The sequence below is a fragment of the Chlamydotis macqueenii genome, chromosome 10 (genome assembly GCF_036417535.1).
Source record: "Chlamydotis macqueenii isolate bChlMac1 chromosome 10, bChlMac1.mat, whole genome shotgun sequence".
NCBI lineage: Eukaryota > Metazoa > Chordata > Aves > Otidiformes > Otididae > Chlamydotis > Chlamydotis macqueenii.
Window position 1 is genome coordinate 8,646,352 of NC_141565.1, and position 18,823 is coordinate 8,665,174.

At 37.7% G+C, this 18,823-nt stretch overlaps 1 protein-coding gene across 1 annotated transcript in view; it reads left to right on the forward strand.

Annotated features, from left to right (window-relative positions):
- Positions 1-18,823, forward strand: part of CACNA2D3 (calcium voltage-gated channel auxiliary subunit alpha2delta 3) — a 432,124-nt gene that overhangs the window by 269,405 nt on the left and 143,896 nt on the right. Inside the window, exons 13-14 of the mRNA XM_086755496.1 lie at positions 8,520-8,598; positions 12,971-13,104. Of these exons, the coding sequence (XP_086611622.1) occupies positions 8,520-8,598; positions 12,971-13,104 (213 nt within the window). The remainder of the gene's footprint in view (positions 1-8,519; positions 8,599-12,970; positions 13,105-18,823) is intronic.

The following is an 18,823-nucleotide window of genomic DNA, read 5'->3' on the forward strand; positions in this document are numbered from 1 at the left end:
GGGAGGCTAGCAGTGGAAGAGTAAATAAAACCTCAAGCTTTTTCTAAATTTGGAAGTAAGTTTAGGTTACTCACTTTTGGAGTTTGAACCTAAAAAAGACATCAGAAAATTATAAAGGAGCAGGACCCCAAGGAGGAGAAGCCACTTATTGAGGCTTAAAGAATAAATATTTTTAAAGTTTATCCTGAGTAACTACTTTTGAGAATATTTGCACTATAACAAAGGGTAAGAAGAAATGAAGCATGAAAAATTTGTAATCAGCAGAAGGAGACACTGGTCTGAAGAGACAAGTAATTTACAACATAAAACTGAAATAGCAAAATAATAGAATCAGAAGTTAACCTTGGCAAATTAGAATGTGATGTAATTGTCAATTCTGACATCAAAAATTACAGCTTGTAAACTTAATTTTTGCTTTCCCTCTCCCCCTTACCCTTTTAATTTTTTTTATATACCGCTTGGTAGACTTTCAAAGAATGGAGAACCTCCCTAATGCTATTTTTCCAAGAAAAAAAAAAAAGGTACCTGCCTGGAAAGGATGGATATGAGAATTTAAAAATTAACATTTTTCTTTTCACTCTGTTAAGTTTCCCTGTATTTCCCATGTGCTCTTTTAGTCATAGTCAAAGAGAGTGAACCAGAACTTTGCTTTTTGTGAGAAACAGACTTCAAGAATGTAGCTCTGGGGTTGTATTTAGAGGAGTGGCACCAGCTCTTAATGAAAATTATTAATCATTCTGCTGTGCTTTTAATCAAAGATAAACAAATGCAGCAATATTTTTTTTAATATATACTAAGCTGTGTAAATTTTCATGGCCTTTTAGATAACATATGAATATATTTGGGAGGAGTAGGAAAAGAAATGCCAGTACAAAAATGAGTTGTCTTATTCCTGGATGCTCGTCTTCATTTTTTTGCATGGCAGTATGCAGCACAGGTTAAAGTATGTTAAGGGAGGCCAGTGATTTTTCTTTTTGAAAAGTTCTATTAACAAGTGCAAGAAACCTAAATAAATGACAGCCTTTTTCCGTATTAGGTTCGCAAAATTCAGGCAATTAGAGAATTGCTTTTGTGAATCTTGAATTACAGCATGTAAATCAAATCTAGACCACCTCTCCTCCTACTGTCATTTTCTTAGTTGTTAGTCAGCTGAAGATCAAACTGCTTTGGTCAGTGCACCATTGAGACTGTTGCAAAGACCAGAATGTTAAACCATTTGGGGTGGTCTTTGGATAGGGTAAAACTCGAGTGGGAAATCAAACATCTTGAAGAGCATGGTCACACACTGTCTAGATGATAAGGGTCCTTGCGACAGTGTCTTCAGCTGTAGTGGGTGAGATGCTATGAATTACTATTCTGATGAGTCTTTATTTCCAGCTGGCCTGTGATTGTATATCACTACTCCAGCACAGGAATTATTAATTGCTATTTATTTTCTTAAATTACGTGCAAAAGATTTCCTAACTGTCTTAAGTATGCTTGAAAGACTCTCCTATGTAATTGTTCCTCAGGCTTTCTACTATGATACTATGCAAGTATCTTTTCTCTATACAGTTTGGTCAATTTTACAGAGGAAATTGCCTGAAGAAGTCTCTGGGATGGCCAGATTCTCCAACCAAGTAGCTAATTAACACTTTGCAGTGTACAAATAGTGCCTATCAAGTGGTCTAGCCATAGTATGAGTTGCCTGGGAAAACGTCCAGGACTGTCCCAAATTCCCACCTTGAGATCTCCTGTACCAATTAAGCCAATTATTTGTAGTGAGGCTACTTAGGAGTTCAGGCAATCACTTAGTCTCATGTTGATCCATTGTTCCCAGTCAATCCATTCACCGTCTACGCAGAGACTAGCTGGAGTGTTCCTGGACCACCATGACTTGTAACTGTGGGAACTTGAATTTCATCCCCACATCCCACCTGTAACTTAAAATTCCATAGCTCTTGCCACAGGACTATTTTTATTTCTTGCTGAGCCAGAAAGGAAAGACTACTTTGCTGAAGGTGTCTGTGAAATAGTTTGCAGCTGCCAACAGAGGTCTGCACTGTCAGCTGCAAGCAGAAGGCCCCTTTCCCCTCCCACACTGTATTTTAAGTTTCTGGAAATACTATTTTACCAGCTGTTTGGTATGAAGATATGACTTCACAGTTCCAGTGTGTAGAATCTTGCAGATTGACTCATCTTGCTTAACATAGATAGAAGGTGGTCCCTATTCTCTTTGCTGTGCTGCTAGTTAAATGAAGTTTCAGAGGTGAGGACAGTTCAGGGACTGAAGATTAGTCTGTGCATGATGGATGAAACTCGTAAGTGGATATTTCAGATGAAGTGGTTAGCACTGAAATAGCTGTCATTTAAGTCATCCTTCTTCGGTTTCCTCACTAATGGTTGAGTGTATGCGTATCTGAGATTTTATATAAGCTGTCTGTCCAGAGTTTCCCTAGCTGTAAAAGCAAGAAACTGGTTAACAGTACACTCTTATTTTTCAAAATTTGAGGGAATGCAACAAAGAATATACAACAACAAACCACCTGTGTAATCCAGACCATGATCTGTGCCTAGGTCAGGCAACCAGAGGGTAAAACAGAGACTGGAAAACTAGAGAGAAAGTTAAAAATAATGACGCTATATGCAGTTAAATATCTACTGTTGGTTTAAGTATTTTTACTCAGTGTAAGTTTTGTGTTCAGTTTTGTCTGAACTACTGAGCTTGTTGGTTCAATGTCTTAATATTATTTAATTCTGCTGTGTATATGGGAGTAGTTACCAACACAACTTGTGACAACTGTTGACGTGTTGTGCTGCTTCTCACTAGCTCACTGTGAACTAGTCAGTTGGAATGACTAGTCCATAATCTTGCATGTAGAAGCTGATCATCACAAAATGCACTGTTGAAATTAGTCTGTTGCTTAGTATGAATATGATCCTACAGTTCAGAATCGTTTAAGCTTATGCAGCAATCTTTTAGTAAGAACAGTAACTGTAGAGAGTGCTCTTTCCCAGAGCCTTTCTGATTCTTCTATGTCAGGAATGAGACATAATGACGAGGTAATACATGGGAGGTTTCCACAGCTGCTGTTTTAAAGATAATTAAAATACATCAATCTCAAATGGTATTCTTTGCCATTCAACACCTCCTTTAGAAAAAACGTAGAAAAAATATGAAGTGAGAAAGTTACAAGCTCTATTAAAGATTCTAGTTCCACTGTCCTTTCAGTTTCTGTAATGTTACTGTGGAGCTGTCACTGCATTTTCTGTGAATATTGGCTTAAAAAAAAATAGTCTATGGCACATCTGTAGGAGCTACATACTGTGCAGGAATAGCAAGTACAGTTACAAAAATTAAAGCTTTTGCTCTTGAAGTAAGCTTTATTTTGCATTCATAAAAAAAATCATTTTTGTAGATAGGATATAACAATCCAAAACTAGTGCTTCTGCCTGAGAAGATTTCCTTCCTCCACAGCCAACAGTTCATGTTAAGCCTTAATGTAGTAGATATCATATTTTACAGGTCAGACATTGAAAATATTTTGATTCAGATATCTCTCATATATCTTACAAAGCTTTCAAAATTATTCAGAACTGAAGAGTTCTCTTTCTGTTGTATGTTTTTTTGCCAGAGAGGTTCTTATAACCTCTGATGCAGGTTCCTTCTCAGATGAAAATGGTCTCTTGGTTCAGTCACTGTGCTTGGATATTGAAAGTTGTTTTTCTCATTTGGCTTATACTCAGTTAGCTAGAGCATATATAGACTATATAAATGTTGTTACTGGATCTTCTCGGACCGGCCTATAGCAACTTGTAGTGTATTCAGTCTGCCTTGACTAAAACATGAACTTCATAGGGATTCCAAAGAATTTTTAGTGTTTTAACATTGTGTTGTACCGTAAGATACAGATATAGGTGTATCAGTGTATGCCTATGTATATAATGTATATACTTATTATAGCTTACAGTTTCTATTGTGTTATTTTCTTTAAGGTCCAATACAACAGAATGAGATACACTTTATACTTCCTCATCTGTTATAAATTACAGAGGTTTCAATCATATGCCTCAGTACTACATATATTTATCAGTAGACTATACAATATTAGTGCTATCTCTGGATTGTTTGAATAAAATTGGCATAGTGCCAGCACATCTAGAATTATTACATAAAATATCTATCCAGAAGAGTAAAACTAGTATAAAAGGTATGTAGATCCAAATTTGTTTTGAAAAATGGGATTTAGAATGTCGACTTACTCAGGCAAGTTTCAATTCTTATCATTCATTACCTGAGTCATTCTTGTGGTCTCTGAAAACAGAAGATACTATAGCAAGCATTTGTTTTTTAAAATTACTTCTCTAGTGAATGGTTAGGCACTCATGAGTGTTTCTCACTGCAAGCTCTCAGTGAATTAAATTTACTCTGATGAGTTCAATGAACTGATCAAATGAAGCTTTTAGAAGTAGAGCTACAATCAGAATTGCTTGCTATCAGAGCTGCTTTTGAGGATTTTTCTCACAATTCTAAATGGAGTATTAAACAATATTCACAGTATCTGTTAATGTATCTTTAAGGTCAATGTAAAAGAAAGACTTAAATGTATCAGTGGCATTATTTTCAACTAAAATACTTTCCTGTGACCTTACAGGGTTGTTTTCCTATGAAGCTACTATGAATATTAAGTCATTCTATTAAGTAATGAGCAGTATGTAAATGATATTTAAAAACTATAGTTTACGTTAAATTTCATTTTATAAAAGATTTTATACTTTATGTTGACACTGGTAAACATCATTTATATAACATGCACAGTAAAAAGTACGTAGAGAAGAATGCACAACTCATTGGGATAGGAAGGAAGGTAACACTTAATAAACTCCCATCACTCATTTTTCAGTGCTAGCTCTCTATAGCTTTTATTTTTTTTTCAAGTAATGCCTAACAATTAGCAGTAGTCTTTATGATGCTTAAAATATTTTCTAGCAAAACTGCAGACAGCATGTATAAAACGTACTCGGAGAAAAATCATTAAAATCCTTGCGACAGTATCACAGAGGCACCCATTCCTCATGGTGATCTGTGATATCAATTTGTTGAAATTTTAATTTTGGTTAATTTTAGGCAGTTTTCTGTGTACGCCTATTATCATACTGCTCATCCTTTTAGATAAGGCTGGTCTCCTTTTATTAGGAACACAGTGTAGTTTGATTCTTTATAGATTAAAGCAGATCTTTAAATATAAATCTCTCAGATGTATTCAGTCTCATCATAGGCTACATTCAAGCATCATTTTCAGGAAGATAAACTGTGACAGTGATTTATGCTTTATTTTGAGGGTATAAATCTCACTATACTCTTTCACATGGGTTTAGAGAATAAAGATTTTCTTTATTAATGGTTTTTTAAGCCCTCAACAAAGCATAAAAGTACCATTCTTTTGTTTAATACTGTGTCCTTTAGAGTCTTAGGGTAGGATTATGCATGCTGTTTAATTCAAATTAATTAACAACACTACACAATCAATGTGTATATTTTTCAAATGATATAAATCATGACTGAGTTCTATGTACATTTTATGTTTGCAAGACTGGGAAAAGTTTTGTGATTGAAATCTGGTCTGTAGGCATGATAATAAGGCAAAACACCGTGTATGCCTAGAAACAGGACCTGGCCATTAAGAAAAAGGACAAAAGGGCAGTGAGGAAAGAGGGTATCACAACTGAGAGTAAAGAGGGGAACTTTCAAAGACACTTTAAAACTACTTCTGTGAAAAAAAATCCTATGGGAACTTAATATAAAGTTGTTATCTTATACAAATAATTTCTTTTGCCTCACTGTGAGTGAGAAAAAAGTTCTTATTGGAAAAACTATAAGAAATTTAATAATTTGGTTATATTTTTAATTACAAATGAATTAAATTAGAGGTCTTCATGAAATTCTCACATCATGACATTTCTTTCTGTGCAATTAACTTTCCCTACAATTTAAGCTTGTTTGTTTTGTGAATGAGAGACCCAATTAGCTGGTGGATAAAATGTTCTGCAGCATGTTTTGTTGTGTACAGCTTTTTTAATGAGGATAACACAGTTTCTGTAAAAAAAGTTTGGATAATTATGATTGTATTAAGTATACTGATAAAAAGATAAAAGTATCTGATGTGGGGCTTAGTTACAATTTTTAATATTACAATATGGAGTTCTTGATTTTCTTTCTCCTCACACATAATGATAGCAGCTTATTTGTAGCTACAAATTGTCAATTTTCCATCCTAAATTTGTCTATTTGTTTTATCTTCAAAATCCACAAAACATAGAACAAGTTAGTTCCTTGGAAAATCAGTCAAATTTTTAGTCTCTTGTGTAAAATATTGCTAATTTTATAGAATCATTAGATTGGAAGGGGCCTCTTAAGATCATCTAATCCAACCCCCTGCTCAAAGTAGGTGAAGTTAGATCAGGCTGCTCAGTAACTGGTATGGTCAGATTTTGAATATCTCCCAGGATGCAGGTTCTGCAGCTTCTCTGGACAGTGTTTTCTAATATTTTATCACCCTCATAATAAAAATGTTTTTCCTTATATCAAACCAGTTTTGGATGTAAGTACTAAAACATGGAACTGTGGAGTTCAGACAAACAAGTGTTATCGTTCAGTATCTCCCAAGGCCCACCCTGCATCCAACGTTTCCAAAGTTCCAATTTCTGCTGAGAAATTTTAACTGGGCAGAATTTTAAAGAAATAAGAAATTTTCTAGGATTTCTGGATGAGTGTCTGTGTGTATGCCTGTGTGCAAGCACATGCATAGACCACCTGCACAGCTTTTTGCACAGGTATTTTTGTCTGGGAAACATGGCAACGTTGCAGATAAACCCTGCTGTTGATCACTTGAGAGCACAAGTGACACTTTTGGGTACCTGTCTCTAAGCTGACAAAGATGCTGTGTTATACAGACCTTGAAAACGGAGGGGAATGTCCTTGCCTGGAGTTTCAGATCCTTTATGTACAGAAGTATTTGTTAATTAAGTACCTCCTCCTCCACACTGTAGCATGCGACCATGACATGGTGGAGTTCAAGATCCACGGGGCAGCAAGGAAAATACACGGCAAGCTCTCTGCCCTAGACTTCAGGAAGGCTGACTTCGGCCTCTTCAGGGACCTGATGGGGCAAGTGCCATGGGAGGCGGCCCTGGAGGGAAGAGAGGCCCAGGAAAGTTGGTCCATATTCAAGGAGCACCTCCTCCAAGCTCAGCAGAGGTGCATCCCGATGAAAAACAAGTCGGGCATAAAGGCCAGGAGGCTGGCGTGGATGAGCAAGGAGCTCCTGGACCAACTGAAAGTGAAAAAGGAAGCCTATAGAGGGTGGAAGTGGGGACAGGTAGCCTGGGAGGACTACAAAAAGGCTGCGCGAGTGGCCAGGGATAAGGTAAGGAAGGCCAAAGCCCTGGCAGAACTGAATCTGGCCAGGGATATAAAATGTAACAGGAAGAGCTTTTATAGGTACGTAGGGCTGGTGGATGAGAAGCTTAACATGAGCAGGCAATGCGCCCTTGCGGCCCAGAAGGCCAACCGCATCCTGGGCCGCATCAAGAGAAGCGTGGCCAGCAGGTCGAGGGAGGTGATTCTCCCCCTCTACTCTGCCCTGGTGAGACCCCACCTGGAGTACTGTGTCCAGTTCTGGAGCCCCCAGCACAAGAAGGACATGGACCAGTTGGAGAAGGTCCAGAGGAGGGCCACGAAGATGATCAAAGGGCTGGAGCACCTCTCTTATGAGGACAGGCTGAGAGAGTTGGGGCTGTTCAGCCTGGAGAAGAGGAGGCTCTGGGGAGACCTGATAGCGGTCTTCCAGTACCTCAAGGGGGCCTACAAGAAAGATGGGGAAAGGCTGTTTAGTAGGGCCTGTTGCGATAGGACGAGAGGTAATGGTTTTAAAATAGAGGGGGGTAGATTTAGATTGGAAATTAGGAAAAAAAATTTTTACGATGCGAGTTATAGAACACTGGAACAGGTTGCCCAGAAAGGTGGTGGAGGCCCCATCTCTGGAAACGTTCAAGACCAGGCTGGATGAGGCTCTGAGCGACCTGACCTAGTCAGGGATGTCCCTGCTCCTTGGAGGGGGGTTGGACTAGATGACCTTTGAAGGTCCCTTCCAACCCTAACCATTCTATGATTCTATGAATTTTCTGAATTAATAAATGCACAAAAGATTTGTCTGAAATGCAGTTTCTCCTTGTACCCCAATGGTTTTAGTTTATTCTCGCTTACGCTTTAAACATTTAACCATAACTTTAGTTAAATGTCAGATATTAAAAACATCCAAAGAGATCAGCCATTTTGTTACATAAAACAAAAATTACATTTTGTCATGAAGACATTGGCAGAGATTTTTTTTTTTTTTTTGACCTAGTGTGCTGCTTAACCAGTCATACTTCCTTAAAAAGCGTCTATCCCTGTCAGTTACGCATCTGTATCGGAAGTTCCACTGTGTCAGTTTTAAATGCGGTATTAACTGACTTGATCTTTTGCATTGTACTTTCAGGTTCGTATATTTACGTATCTGATTGGAAGAGAAGCTGCTTTTGCTGATAACCTGAAGTGGATGGCCTGTGCTAACAAAGGTTAGTTAACCTTCAGCTGTGGAAGCTTGGTTTTCAAACTCCATTACTAAGCCTTCCTGAATATCCAACCCTTTTATAGTGTCACCGACAACTAATCGGAGAGGATGGGTTGTTTTATTTCCAGGAAAGGAAAAGACTTATTTATCTTGTAGCATACAATTAAAAGAGCAAAAACCCAATTTGAAATGTATTTTTTTCTTAAAATATGTATGAAGCTTTTAAACTATGTGTTCTTAATATTTTGTTCAGAGACCAAACTTTAATTTCAAAGCATTAGTTCCGTTATAGCTGTTATTACTCAGACTTAGTTTGATTCCTAAGAACACTGGGTACAAGTCCTGTTGAGTTAGGCACGGTATGTAAAACACCAGACATCCTGGCCCTTGAGGAATTGACAGTGTAATTGAAAAAACAGTTTTATATTCTTTTAGGAAGGAGCATTAAAACATGTAAGATACTGAGATGCTACAGTAAAAGGATTGACTAATGTAAGTCAGAATGATTCAGAAAAAAAAAAAAAAAAAAAAACCCTAATTAATCTTTAGGTTTTCCTTTTTCCTTTCCTCTTAGAAAAAAAAATACTCTTTTCTTTTGTGCCACATTACATTATGATGAATTGCATCAGGTGCTATCCATTTAGTCATTATTTCTTTAACTACTGTTATGTACAGCTGATGGAAATTACTCAGTTTGAAGTCTTGTCTTAATCAGCTAATATTACACCATAATTTAGTTTAGATAATAGTATAAGAATCCTTTGAAGCATCTTTTTGAAGACAATTTAATCAACAAAATCTTTTCGCTTTTTAGCCCAGCTCTACAGATTCATAAACATCTAAGTACAGCAACTCAGAAATTAGGACCAGGCAATAGAGACTGCCTTTGCAGATCATCTGGTCCATGTCTTCCCTATTCCCAGAGGGGGGAAAGTGGTCACCTTTGTCATTCTTCAGGACTACTTTGTTCTTTTCAGAGCCATGTTGCCTTGAGTCAGAATCTTAATCATATGAATCAGCTACACAGCTTAATGACTGTTTCTTCTGTATTTTTTATCTTAGTTTAATAGTTACAATACCTGCTCTCTGATAGCTTACAATGCAAAAATCTTCTACCTCTGATCAGTAATAAAATACTTTTTTATAGCTTTGAAAATCAAAATTGGAAACAGCATAAGTCATTATGTCATACAGTATGGATTTAGATCTTTTTTTTTTTTTACTTTTTTTTCAGCTACAGCTTGTCCATTTTCTTTTGGTGAAATGAAGGATTACGGCACGACAGATGAGGAGTGTAGTAAAGCTGATCTAAAGATTGGCTGAATAGCCAGGCTGCAGTTTACTGCTTGCATGGGTGGGCCAAAGTATGTTGTTGTCACTGAGGGTCAATGACCCTAAAATCAATTTTCCTTGCAGTGATTTTCCCCTTGGATGCACAACATAGATGAAGGCTGTTTGCAGAGTTTCCAGCTGACTGGGCTGTGGACAGCAGTCCTTTCCTTCAGAATGGGTCACGGGGGAAATTCATACCACCTTGCAAAACTTCTAGATTCTGGTGGTGAAACCTTGAAAAACCCCAAGCATGTTTTTCTGTTACATTTTTATGTATAAGTAGGGCATATCTAGAGGGAGTTGGCTTAATGAAGCAAAACACCAAACCATTTTAAATACATTAAAATATTCAAGAACCCCAAAGTCCCTTTAGAGCGGTTTGTGAAGTTTGCAGTGATTTACTCTTCTGTATCATAAGTAATTGCACATAAAGGAAAATAATAAAGATTTTCTATGATTCTGAAATGAACAAAGGTAAAAGTTTTCTAGAGCTTACTGTGTGTAAAGATCGTAAAATAAGCAGGCACCACCTTTCCCTCAGAAGTCACTTCCAGCAAAAAGTTGTAAAGGTAAAGATGGGAGTTAATGCATTACTTACTAAGAAAACAGATGGGATTAAACATTTTTTTTTTAGTAAAATTCTCTATTGCATTAGTAATTTGACAGCCTTTGTTTTAATTATTATTGTTTTTTTAAATTTTTATTATGGATCATCACTGTGGTTGGAATATTGTGACATGGAGAAAGGAGCGGATTCACCAGAACAAAGCAGCAGAGGCTGGGAAAGCAGTGTAGAGAGCAAGGCTTTGCATACCGGAGGGCTGATCACGGCTCTCTTAACTGCCAGCAGAGGAGAGATCAGCCCTGAGGCCAGTCGTGCCCCAGCTGTAGCAGTTTATAGACCATTGTATGAGCGGAGGAGAGGCGCGCACAGGAAGCCCCAGTCCCATCCATTCCCATTATGAGCCTGACCCCAGCACCTCGCGCACTGTGGGCTCTAGTGGGGGTGGCAGGCAGCCAGTTAACAGACACTGCTCACCTGCCTGAGAGGCCTCTGGGCCGGGGGGCCGTGGCGTTCTCCATGGGAGTTTTACAGCTGCAGGGAAACAATGAGTTCCCTCCTTAGTCCCTACCCAAAGAGGATTTTAAAATTCTGGTATTTTATTAGTTGCAAGAATATTGCATCTACTTTGCACAGTGTCCAGAAAATGAGAAATGCTGCACTCCACGTGAAGATCCATTGGAGGCATTGTGAAAGTTATGAGTCTAATGGTGGACATTTTAGAGAGAACAAGCCATCCGAAAACATTTCAAGGACAGTGTAATACGGAAGGGCAGCCTGCTTGCAAAGCATAAGTGTCTGTCTTTAACCATCTTACCCATTTATTTAATGAATTTTTTCCTACTTGGGAGGAAGAAAAGGTAGCACTGACTGTAAGGGGCTCTAAGGTGGCATAATTCACACCCCAGTGAGCCGAGAAGCAGGTGTTAGAATGCAAAAATGTAAGCACCAGTTTGTTGCTGTTGCTTACATGGCCTAGCAGCTGTGCTCGAGAACTTCAGAGGATATCTTTATCTGGTGCTTAAACCTTGGTATAGGAAGAGTAAGGTTTTTAAATCCACGGGATACCTTTGATCTCTAGATAGAAGATAAGTAACTGTTCATATTGCATGAGTTATGGACACTAAAATCATTGTAGATTTTTCCGATGTGAGCTATAAAAGCACAAACGGTATTTGTAAGGAGATTAAACAGACAAAATCTGCAATGCAAGAAAGGAACTCTTCCCAGAAATTACAAATGAAACCTGCCCCTGAGATCACATCTTATAAAGTTGAAAATATGCATTAAGCTACTGCTATGACTTGTTTCATTTTATAGATCTCTGTTAAAAAGTCTGTTCTTACACTGTGTCTTCATTCATACATTGGTGAAATGTACGTGGAAACACCAATTTTGTACTGCACGAATTACTGGCAGGTGTATTGAATCAGAAAGTTCTCACACTCAGACTACAGAGCTCCCTTGCTATCCTGGCAAAACCTGCCCTGTCTACAATAAACAGAGCTCAGAAATTCTTTGCAGCTGTAATGTTTTCTGCTGAAGCTTAGTATTCTAGCTCCACAGAAGCTGTGATCTTGTCAAAAGACTAAAATTGTAGCAAGACCTCTTTCACAAAAATTTCATGTTGGTCTTTTCTCATTAAAGAAAAAGAAAGTGTATGAAGGGGAAGTGATGCATTTAAAGAAGGCCTGATGAAATTATAGCCTTGAAATCTGACAGTCCTTCATCACTTCTGCATGATGTGGGTCCCAGATGCCAAGTTTGTGATGTATAAAGATACTTGACGTCTAAGCACTAAAAAGGAAGTGGTGACAGTTCAAATAGCTGTGGCCTCTGCTGTTCTCAGTGCTGTCAGGTTGTGGGGGATGTTTTAAAGGATTAACAAAGCTGTGATCACTAAGCCAAGCAATTCTAGTTGTAGTCTGCCTTTTCTGTGACCTGCCGTTTGTAAATAACGTATTGCTATTATCTAATGTCTAGTCGCACTCTGTAGGGATGAGCATTGCGGAGCGTATGCAACTACTATTTTTTTACTGTAGTTCTAATCTATAATGTTTCTTGAAACTGGACAAACTGGATGAGACATTGTTAGATTAAGTTAACACTGGTTCTAACTCCTAAAGTATGCAGCATTTTTTTTTTTTTTTAGGAAAAAAAAAAAAAACCACACCCAAAGTTCTTTAACCATTAAACAACAACAGTTTTCTGGAAATGGAGAATTTAGGACAGGCAGTGCAGTGGTTCGTAGCAATATTGGGAACTCGGTCCTTCAAGATCAGCCAAAGGTTTCACAGACTTCTGTTTTCACCAGTTATTACTGTTTGATGCCGCTTCTTATGAAACATTCCTTTTTTGTGTTTCTTCTTCGGAAAGAAACAAGCAGAAAACATTACAGATATAAACTACATTATACTCCTTGTTGCAGTCTTCCTTAATTTGTTCTATCAGGTTTATAACTTGGAATTTTGTATTTTCACAGGGTTTTTTACTCAGATCTCTACCTTGGCTGATGTTCAAGAGAATGTCATGGAGTATCTCCATGTTCTTAGCCGACCAAAGGTTATTGACCAAGAGCACGATGTCGTATGGACTGAAGCATATATTGACAGCACTGTAAGTCTGCATGATAAAGCATTTAATATAGACTTACTGCATGTAATGAGGAATTGGGAGCAAAACTGTTGTGGTAGAAACACTAGTTATGCATTTGATTTCTGTTGCTGGAATGTGTCAATTCAGTGTAAGAATCTGGACTTGCTGTCTTTATGTTGCAAGTAAATAATTCAAGATTACTGAACTTTAGCAGATATACATTGCAAATTACATAGAAAATAGTGAAGCAAACATGACTAAGCATAATTTTAAAATTTATGCCCTCCAAATGTACATTTCTTCTATTAATAAAAAATGGACGTTGAACAGAAATGGATTAGACTGAGTAACCACTTTCTCTATATGATTTAAAACATGTAAATGAATATGTCAGTATCAAATGATATGTCTTCAGCCTGGAGAAGAGAATGCTCTGGGGAGACCTTATAGCGGTCTTCCAGTACCTAAAGGGGACTTAGAAGAAAGATGGGGAGAAATTCTTCAGCAGGATCTGTTGTGATAGGAGTTGTGGCAAAGCTGTTTTAAAGTTTTACTTCCATGAAGATGGAGCAAGGTAAGAGAATCTCATCAGCTTCACTTTGGTATTTGGGATTTTTTTGTTTGATTGGTTTGTTTTGAGTCTTTAATGCTTACAGAAGGTTTAGTTTTAAACCAGTACAAAAATATTCTAGGAAAGCTTCCCACCCTGGGATGTAGAATTCTGCTTCATTTTCTATTCTTCACTTGTGGCCATGGGCAGAGTAATGTAAAATAAATACTGAAACTTCAGTTATGAAGGAGAAACAAACAGTTGTTGGAGATACTGCTTCAGAGGGAATTTACTTATCTCTGGTTCCTTTTTTTAAAAGAACATATCAATCCAGTCTTCCCTTTGTTCTCTTTCTTTCTTGAAACATAAGGATGGGCCAAGCAAACTACCTGTTACCGTTGTCCCTTCATCTTCCTATGAATGGAAGATGACTAGGAAAACCTAGTTCTTATTCACTTCTTGGTTTTTTATACTTGAAGTAATCAGTGTGTGTATACGTTGAACAGAGTTTGTGTATTTGCTAGAGGGAGCAGCAGGAAGAGATCCACATAAGTGATGGTTTAGTGCAACTCTCCTCCTTGTCCTTTGCCTGTGAATCTTGCATTAAAAGTGTTGCTAACAAAATCTTCCTCCTTTCTCAAAACAAAGTCCTCCCCTTTACCTACCAACACAGTACAAAATCCTATTTCAGAATTAATTTTACACTTTGCTCTCTCTTTTGTCTGTTAATCTGTATTTCTTCAATCATTGCAGGGAGAAAAATATTCAGAAAAGTCAGTCTAACTTTCAGTGATTATTTTGTAGGTTGTGGAAAGGCTAAGGAAAATTAACAACTTAATCTTGTGTGAAATACTAAATGACTACAGCGGGAATGAGTAAATGCAAGTGATTTTAAGAACACTAGAGGGAGCATAGAGAGGGAATCTTGAGAAAAGAAAATAAAAAACAGTGGAGCCTTTACATTCTTGAATAAAGGAACTGTTTAAATCCAAACAAAAGCTGGTTTACTGCAATCAAAATAAAATACTTCCAGGTTCTTCTCTTTCTCGTCTTTTCTCACTCTCTTGACTAAGGCTAATTAATGTCACTATACATACACATATGTATGTGTATATATACACACGCACACGTATACACGTGTACATGCTCACATGCACACACATATTTTTAAGTGTCTGAAAACTCCACTCAGGGCCCTAATGGGTTGGAAGCTGTAAGAAAAGATTTAAAAATAGGATACCATGATCTGCTTAGTTGCAAACTAGTTTTCTCCTTTCTTCTCCCTCCTTCGTCCTCCTCCTTTCAAGAAAACCTCATAGACAAAGGAACAGGATAAATTAGGCTAGTCATAAAAAACTCTGGTAATAGCAATGAAAGGAACCTTGTAACAAACCAGATGTGCTTCAGCCTCAGCGAAAGCTGCCTGAGTGATGTTTTCAGAGACAGATTTCCTGGCCATCTCTAGGGTCTTGGCATTAGAAATGCCATCTAAATAATCCTCTCCATCCCGTAACTTTTTCAGTTTGTGTCCCTGCTCCTCCATGGCTGCTACGTGGACCTTGCCAGGTTAGGAATAGTAGTGTGTTTCCACACAGCTTAAAAGTTCTTATCATCCAGCTGTGTCAGAACAGCCATGGCTATGTTCTCACTGCTATACATCCATGGTTGTAATCAGTGTCACTGTGCCCTAAAAGCATGGAGTATACTTCCCCATTCCCTTCTCACCAGATACCAGAGCTCATTTGCCAGCTGGGCTGTTTCTGAGCAAGCAACCTTACTAGGATCCAGACAGAAAGAAGTGGGACAGGAACAGTCTTAGGATACAAAACATTTCCCCTGATGCCCCGGCTTGTTCTCATCCAGTATTTGTCCAGGACAGAGTCATCTGTGAAAGCCAGAAGTTAGATCATTTAAGTGTTTGATACTATTTAGGAATATTCCCAGAAGAATTTTGCTACTAAAACAAGGCATCTAATTCCTGCATCTGTTCACCTTTCCTGTAAGAGGATGCCTGCAAAATGTTCATACAGCTGCCTTTTCAGCCTAGCATTGATGCTCTGAGGTGCTTCACTTACTGTTAGAAAAAAGTATGGCATTTCCAGAACTGGAAATCCCTGCCAAGGTTTCGTATGCAGAAAACGTAACACGGAAGAACTATATGTATGTCAGGTCTGTGTTGCCTTTGACATTGTCAGGATCACTCCTCTGACAGCTGAGGAGACTATAAAGCAACAGAAACTAGGCCTCTCTGGGTGACTCCTTGCTTTGCAGGCAGCTGAGCTGGCTTCCTTTTTTCTGCCCCTAGACTTCATTCTCTCTCCAGTGTTTCCTGCCTTTTTGAAGAGGTAACCAGCCAGCTCCTAGGGTCAGTTTTAGTTACCCTTCATCAGACAATTCTTTGTGTTTCTTCCCTTAAACCCAGGATTTTATATTGGAAACATTGTTATCAGTGACTCAAAGCTTCATTTCTTTCAAGAAGAAGATCTTTTGACATAGGAGTGATGTAATCTTAAGAGGTGTCACTGACTCTCAGAGAAAACAGATTTCTGAAATCATTTGAACTTAGATCTGTGGAAAACTGGACTGATTCCTCATTGTACTTGGTTTAGTCATTCACTTGAGAAATAGTATTTACAGGCTTGTCTTGGGCTACTTCTAAAGTCAGCCTCACAGTAGTTGGAGTGGTCGTCATGTAATAGGCTAGTAGCTTATGTGCTATCAACACCTTTAGACTAAAATGTTGGGATTGAAGTATGTGATATATGCCAGCCAGTGTCTAGTCTTCTGATTCAGAGTCCTCTGATCCCAAATTCCACACTTTTCCCTAGGCTTAGTCTCTTTTTCATTTGTACTTCTTGAGTCAGCAGTTTGATACACACTGGAAGCGAGTAAGCTTTGTTGGATCTGTGCAGTTCTATGGGAAAGGGTGTTTGGGCTGTCAAGAATGAGGGGACAGGCAGATGATTCTTGGTTGTGGAGTCTACTAGGAGAAGAGGTTGTCTTGCTACGTGTTCAGCTGTACAGCCTAGAGGTGCTGTAAGGGCTATCTTGGATAGTTGTAGATGTGCCCATGTCTGGATGGTGCAGACACGTGTACAGTGCTCTGGACAGCACTCCAACCAGTCTTAACATAACTTTTCTACCTCAAAAGTAGGTTACATTTGGATCTGATATGGCTGCTTCAACATCACTAAGGCCTTACAAGTATGTAATGCTTCAGAAAATAAAATACCATAACAGATGCTTAAAAACAGAGTTGGATTTCTAATAGAAAGCTTCCAGAGTAGAAAAGAATTCTGAAAGTATGAGGGTATTTCAGGAAGGGAACGACTTTAAAGTGATCAATGATTTATTTTAAGCATATGTGTGTCTATAGCAAGTCAATGCAAGTGAATATATTGGGGGAAAAAGAAAAATTGCTTGGGTATCAGAATATTCAAGTAAAGTAATGCATAGAGGTAGTTTCTTGGGATTATGGGTAATCATCTATAAAGCACAGAAGCACTTAACTTGTTCTTATAGTAACATCTAGAATATGGAGAAACATTACTTTTTGCTGCAGGAAATAAAAAGACTGGACTGGGCACTGACTTCCCACTGATTAAAAGCTTGCAATTGAGAATTTTTTATTGGGCGGTATAATTTCACCTACTTGGACCTTTGTTGACTCTTCCTGGTGAAATTTGTTTCTCATGAGTGTACCTGAATATATTCTCTGGATCTAATGTACCATTGAGTTCATGTCCTTTAGGCTATTAGTTTCAAGCTGTGATTCAGGCATACATTACCATGTTGGCTCTGTTCAGTTTCCGGTTGGAGGTTTCCTTTACATAAAAGAGCAAATTATTATTTCATTTAATATTTTGAGATGACTGTCCAGTGCTTCAGAATTCAAGAGTTCATTTATAAAAAATGTCTTTTGAGTCATTACCCATCATGCTGCTCTTTTACTTTTCTTCAGTGTTAAATTACTATATGTTGATTTTTAATTTGTACTATCCCCACCTTCTCATAGACATACATTAAATTAGGGATTTTAGTTCAGTTCTACAATTGCTGTTAAACTATATCTATCTGTCTATCTATATATATATATCTATCTATATATCCCTCTTTTCTTTCTTTTTTTTTTTTTTTTGAAATAGGGAATTTTTTTTGGAAATATTTTCTGACAGAGAGACTGATACTACACTAGTAAGGCAACCTGTCCAAGAACCTTATTTCCCCTTACAGAGGCAGTAATTGAGGAGCTCCACTGAGCTAAAGTTTAGACTTAGTATTTCTAAAATGCAATTACAATTATGTTATTGCATATATGATTAAACAATTTCAATTTATTCATCTTCTTACTTAAAAAAATACCAAGTACTATGTAGGCATAATTTTACTCTGGTTCAGGTTCTTTGTGGAAATTCAGTAGGAAGTATAGAAAGCTCATGCTTCTCAGATAGCTGTCACATAAGAATCCAAATGTTAAAAGTATGGAAATTTAGATTCTAGGATACAGTTCTTTGTCAAAGGATGAATTCTGAGCAAGTTCCAGAGAAGCAAGGGAAACTGTATACGTGAAGTCCTGTGTGTAAGGTACAGAGATATAACAGAAAGTTCTACAGACTGAAAGCTATTATACTGGCATTTTTTCCATCCAGGAGTTTCTGGTGAGGTATAAAAATGCTGTTTAGTGCTTCTTCCATTCACATAGTTTTCCTTGTGTTCAATGCACAGAAGAGCTTTTATGAAGTAACAAAAATTAAATAGTACCCCATTTCCACTAGCTTCTATTCCCAGAGAGATCTTCAAATACTTTTGGTGGCACAAGTTAACTGTGCTATTATAGTAAGTGAGTGTAATTAGCATTTTGATCACAGTAAAACGTTCCCTGGGCCTCTATTTCAAAACCAACTTCTAGATTGCGGTCCTGGTATGCATTAAAATGCATCAGAGTGTTCAGAACGCTCATGTATGTCTACAGCAAGTAAATATTGGTAATCACTGCAGAACTGAATGTGAGGAAATGTCATTAATCAGCAGCTGTGAAAAGAAAATTTACACACAGGCAGTAAATTTTGCAATTTAAAAAAAATGTTTTAAAAACTAGAAATGTGTTGCTTTTTTCCCAGTCACACTTTGGACTTGGTTACACGCCCTTTCCCTTCCTTTGTGGCCAACATCTCTTAATCTCTAATAATT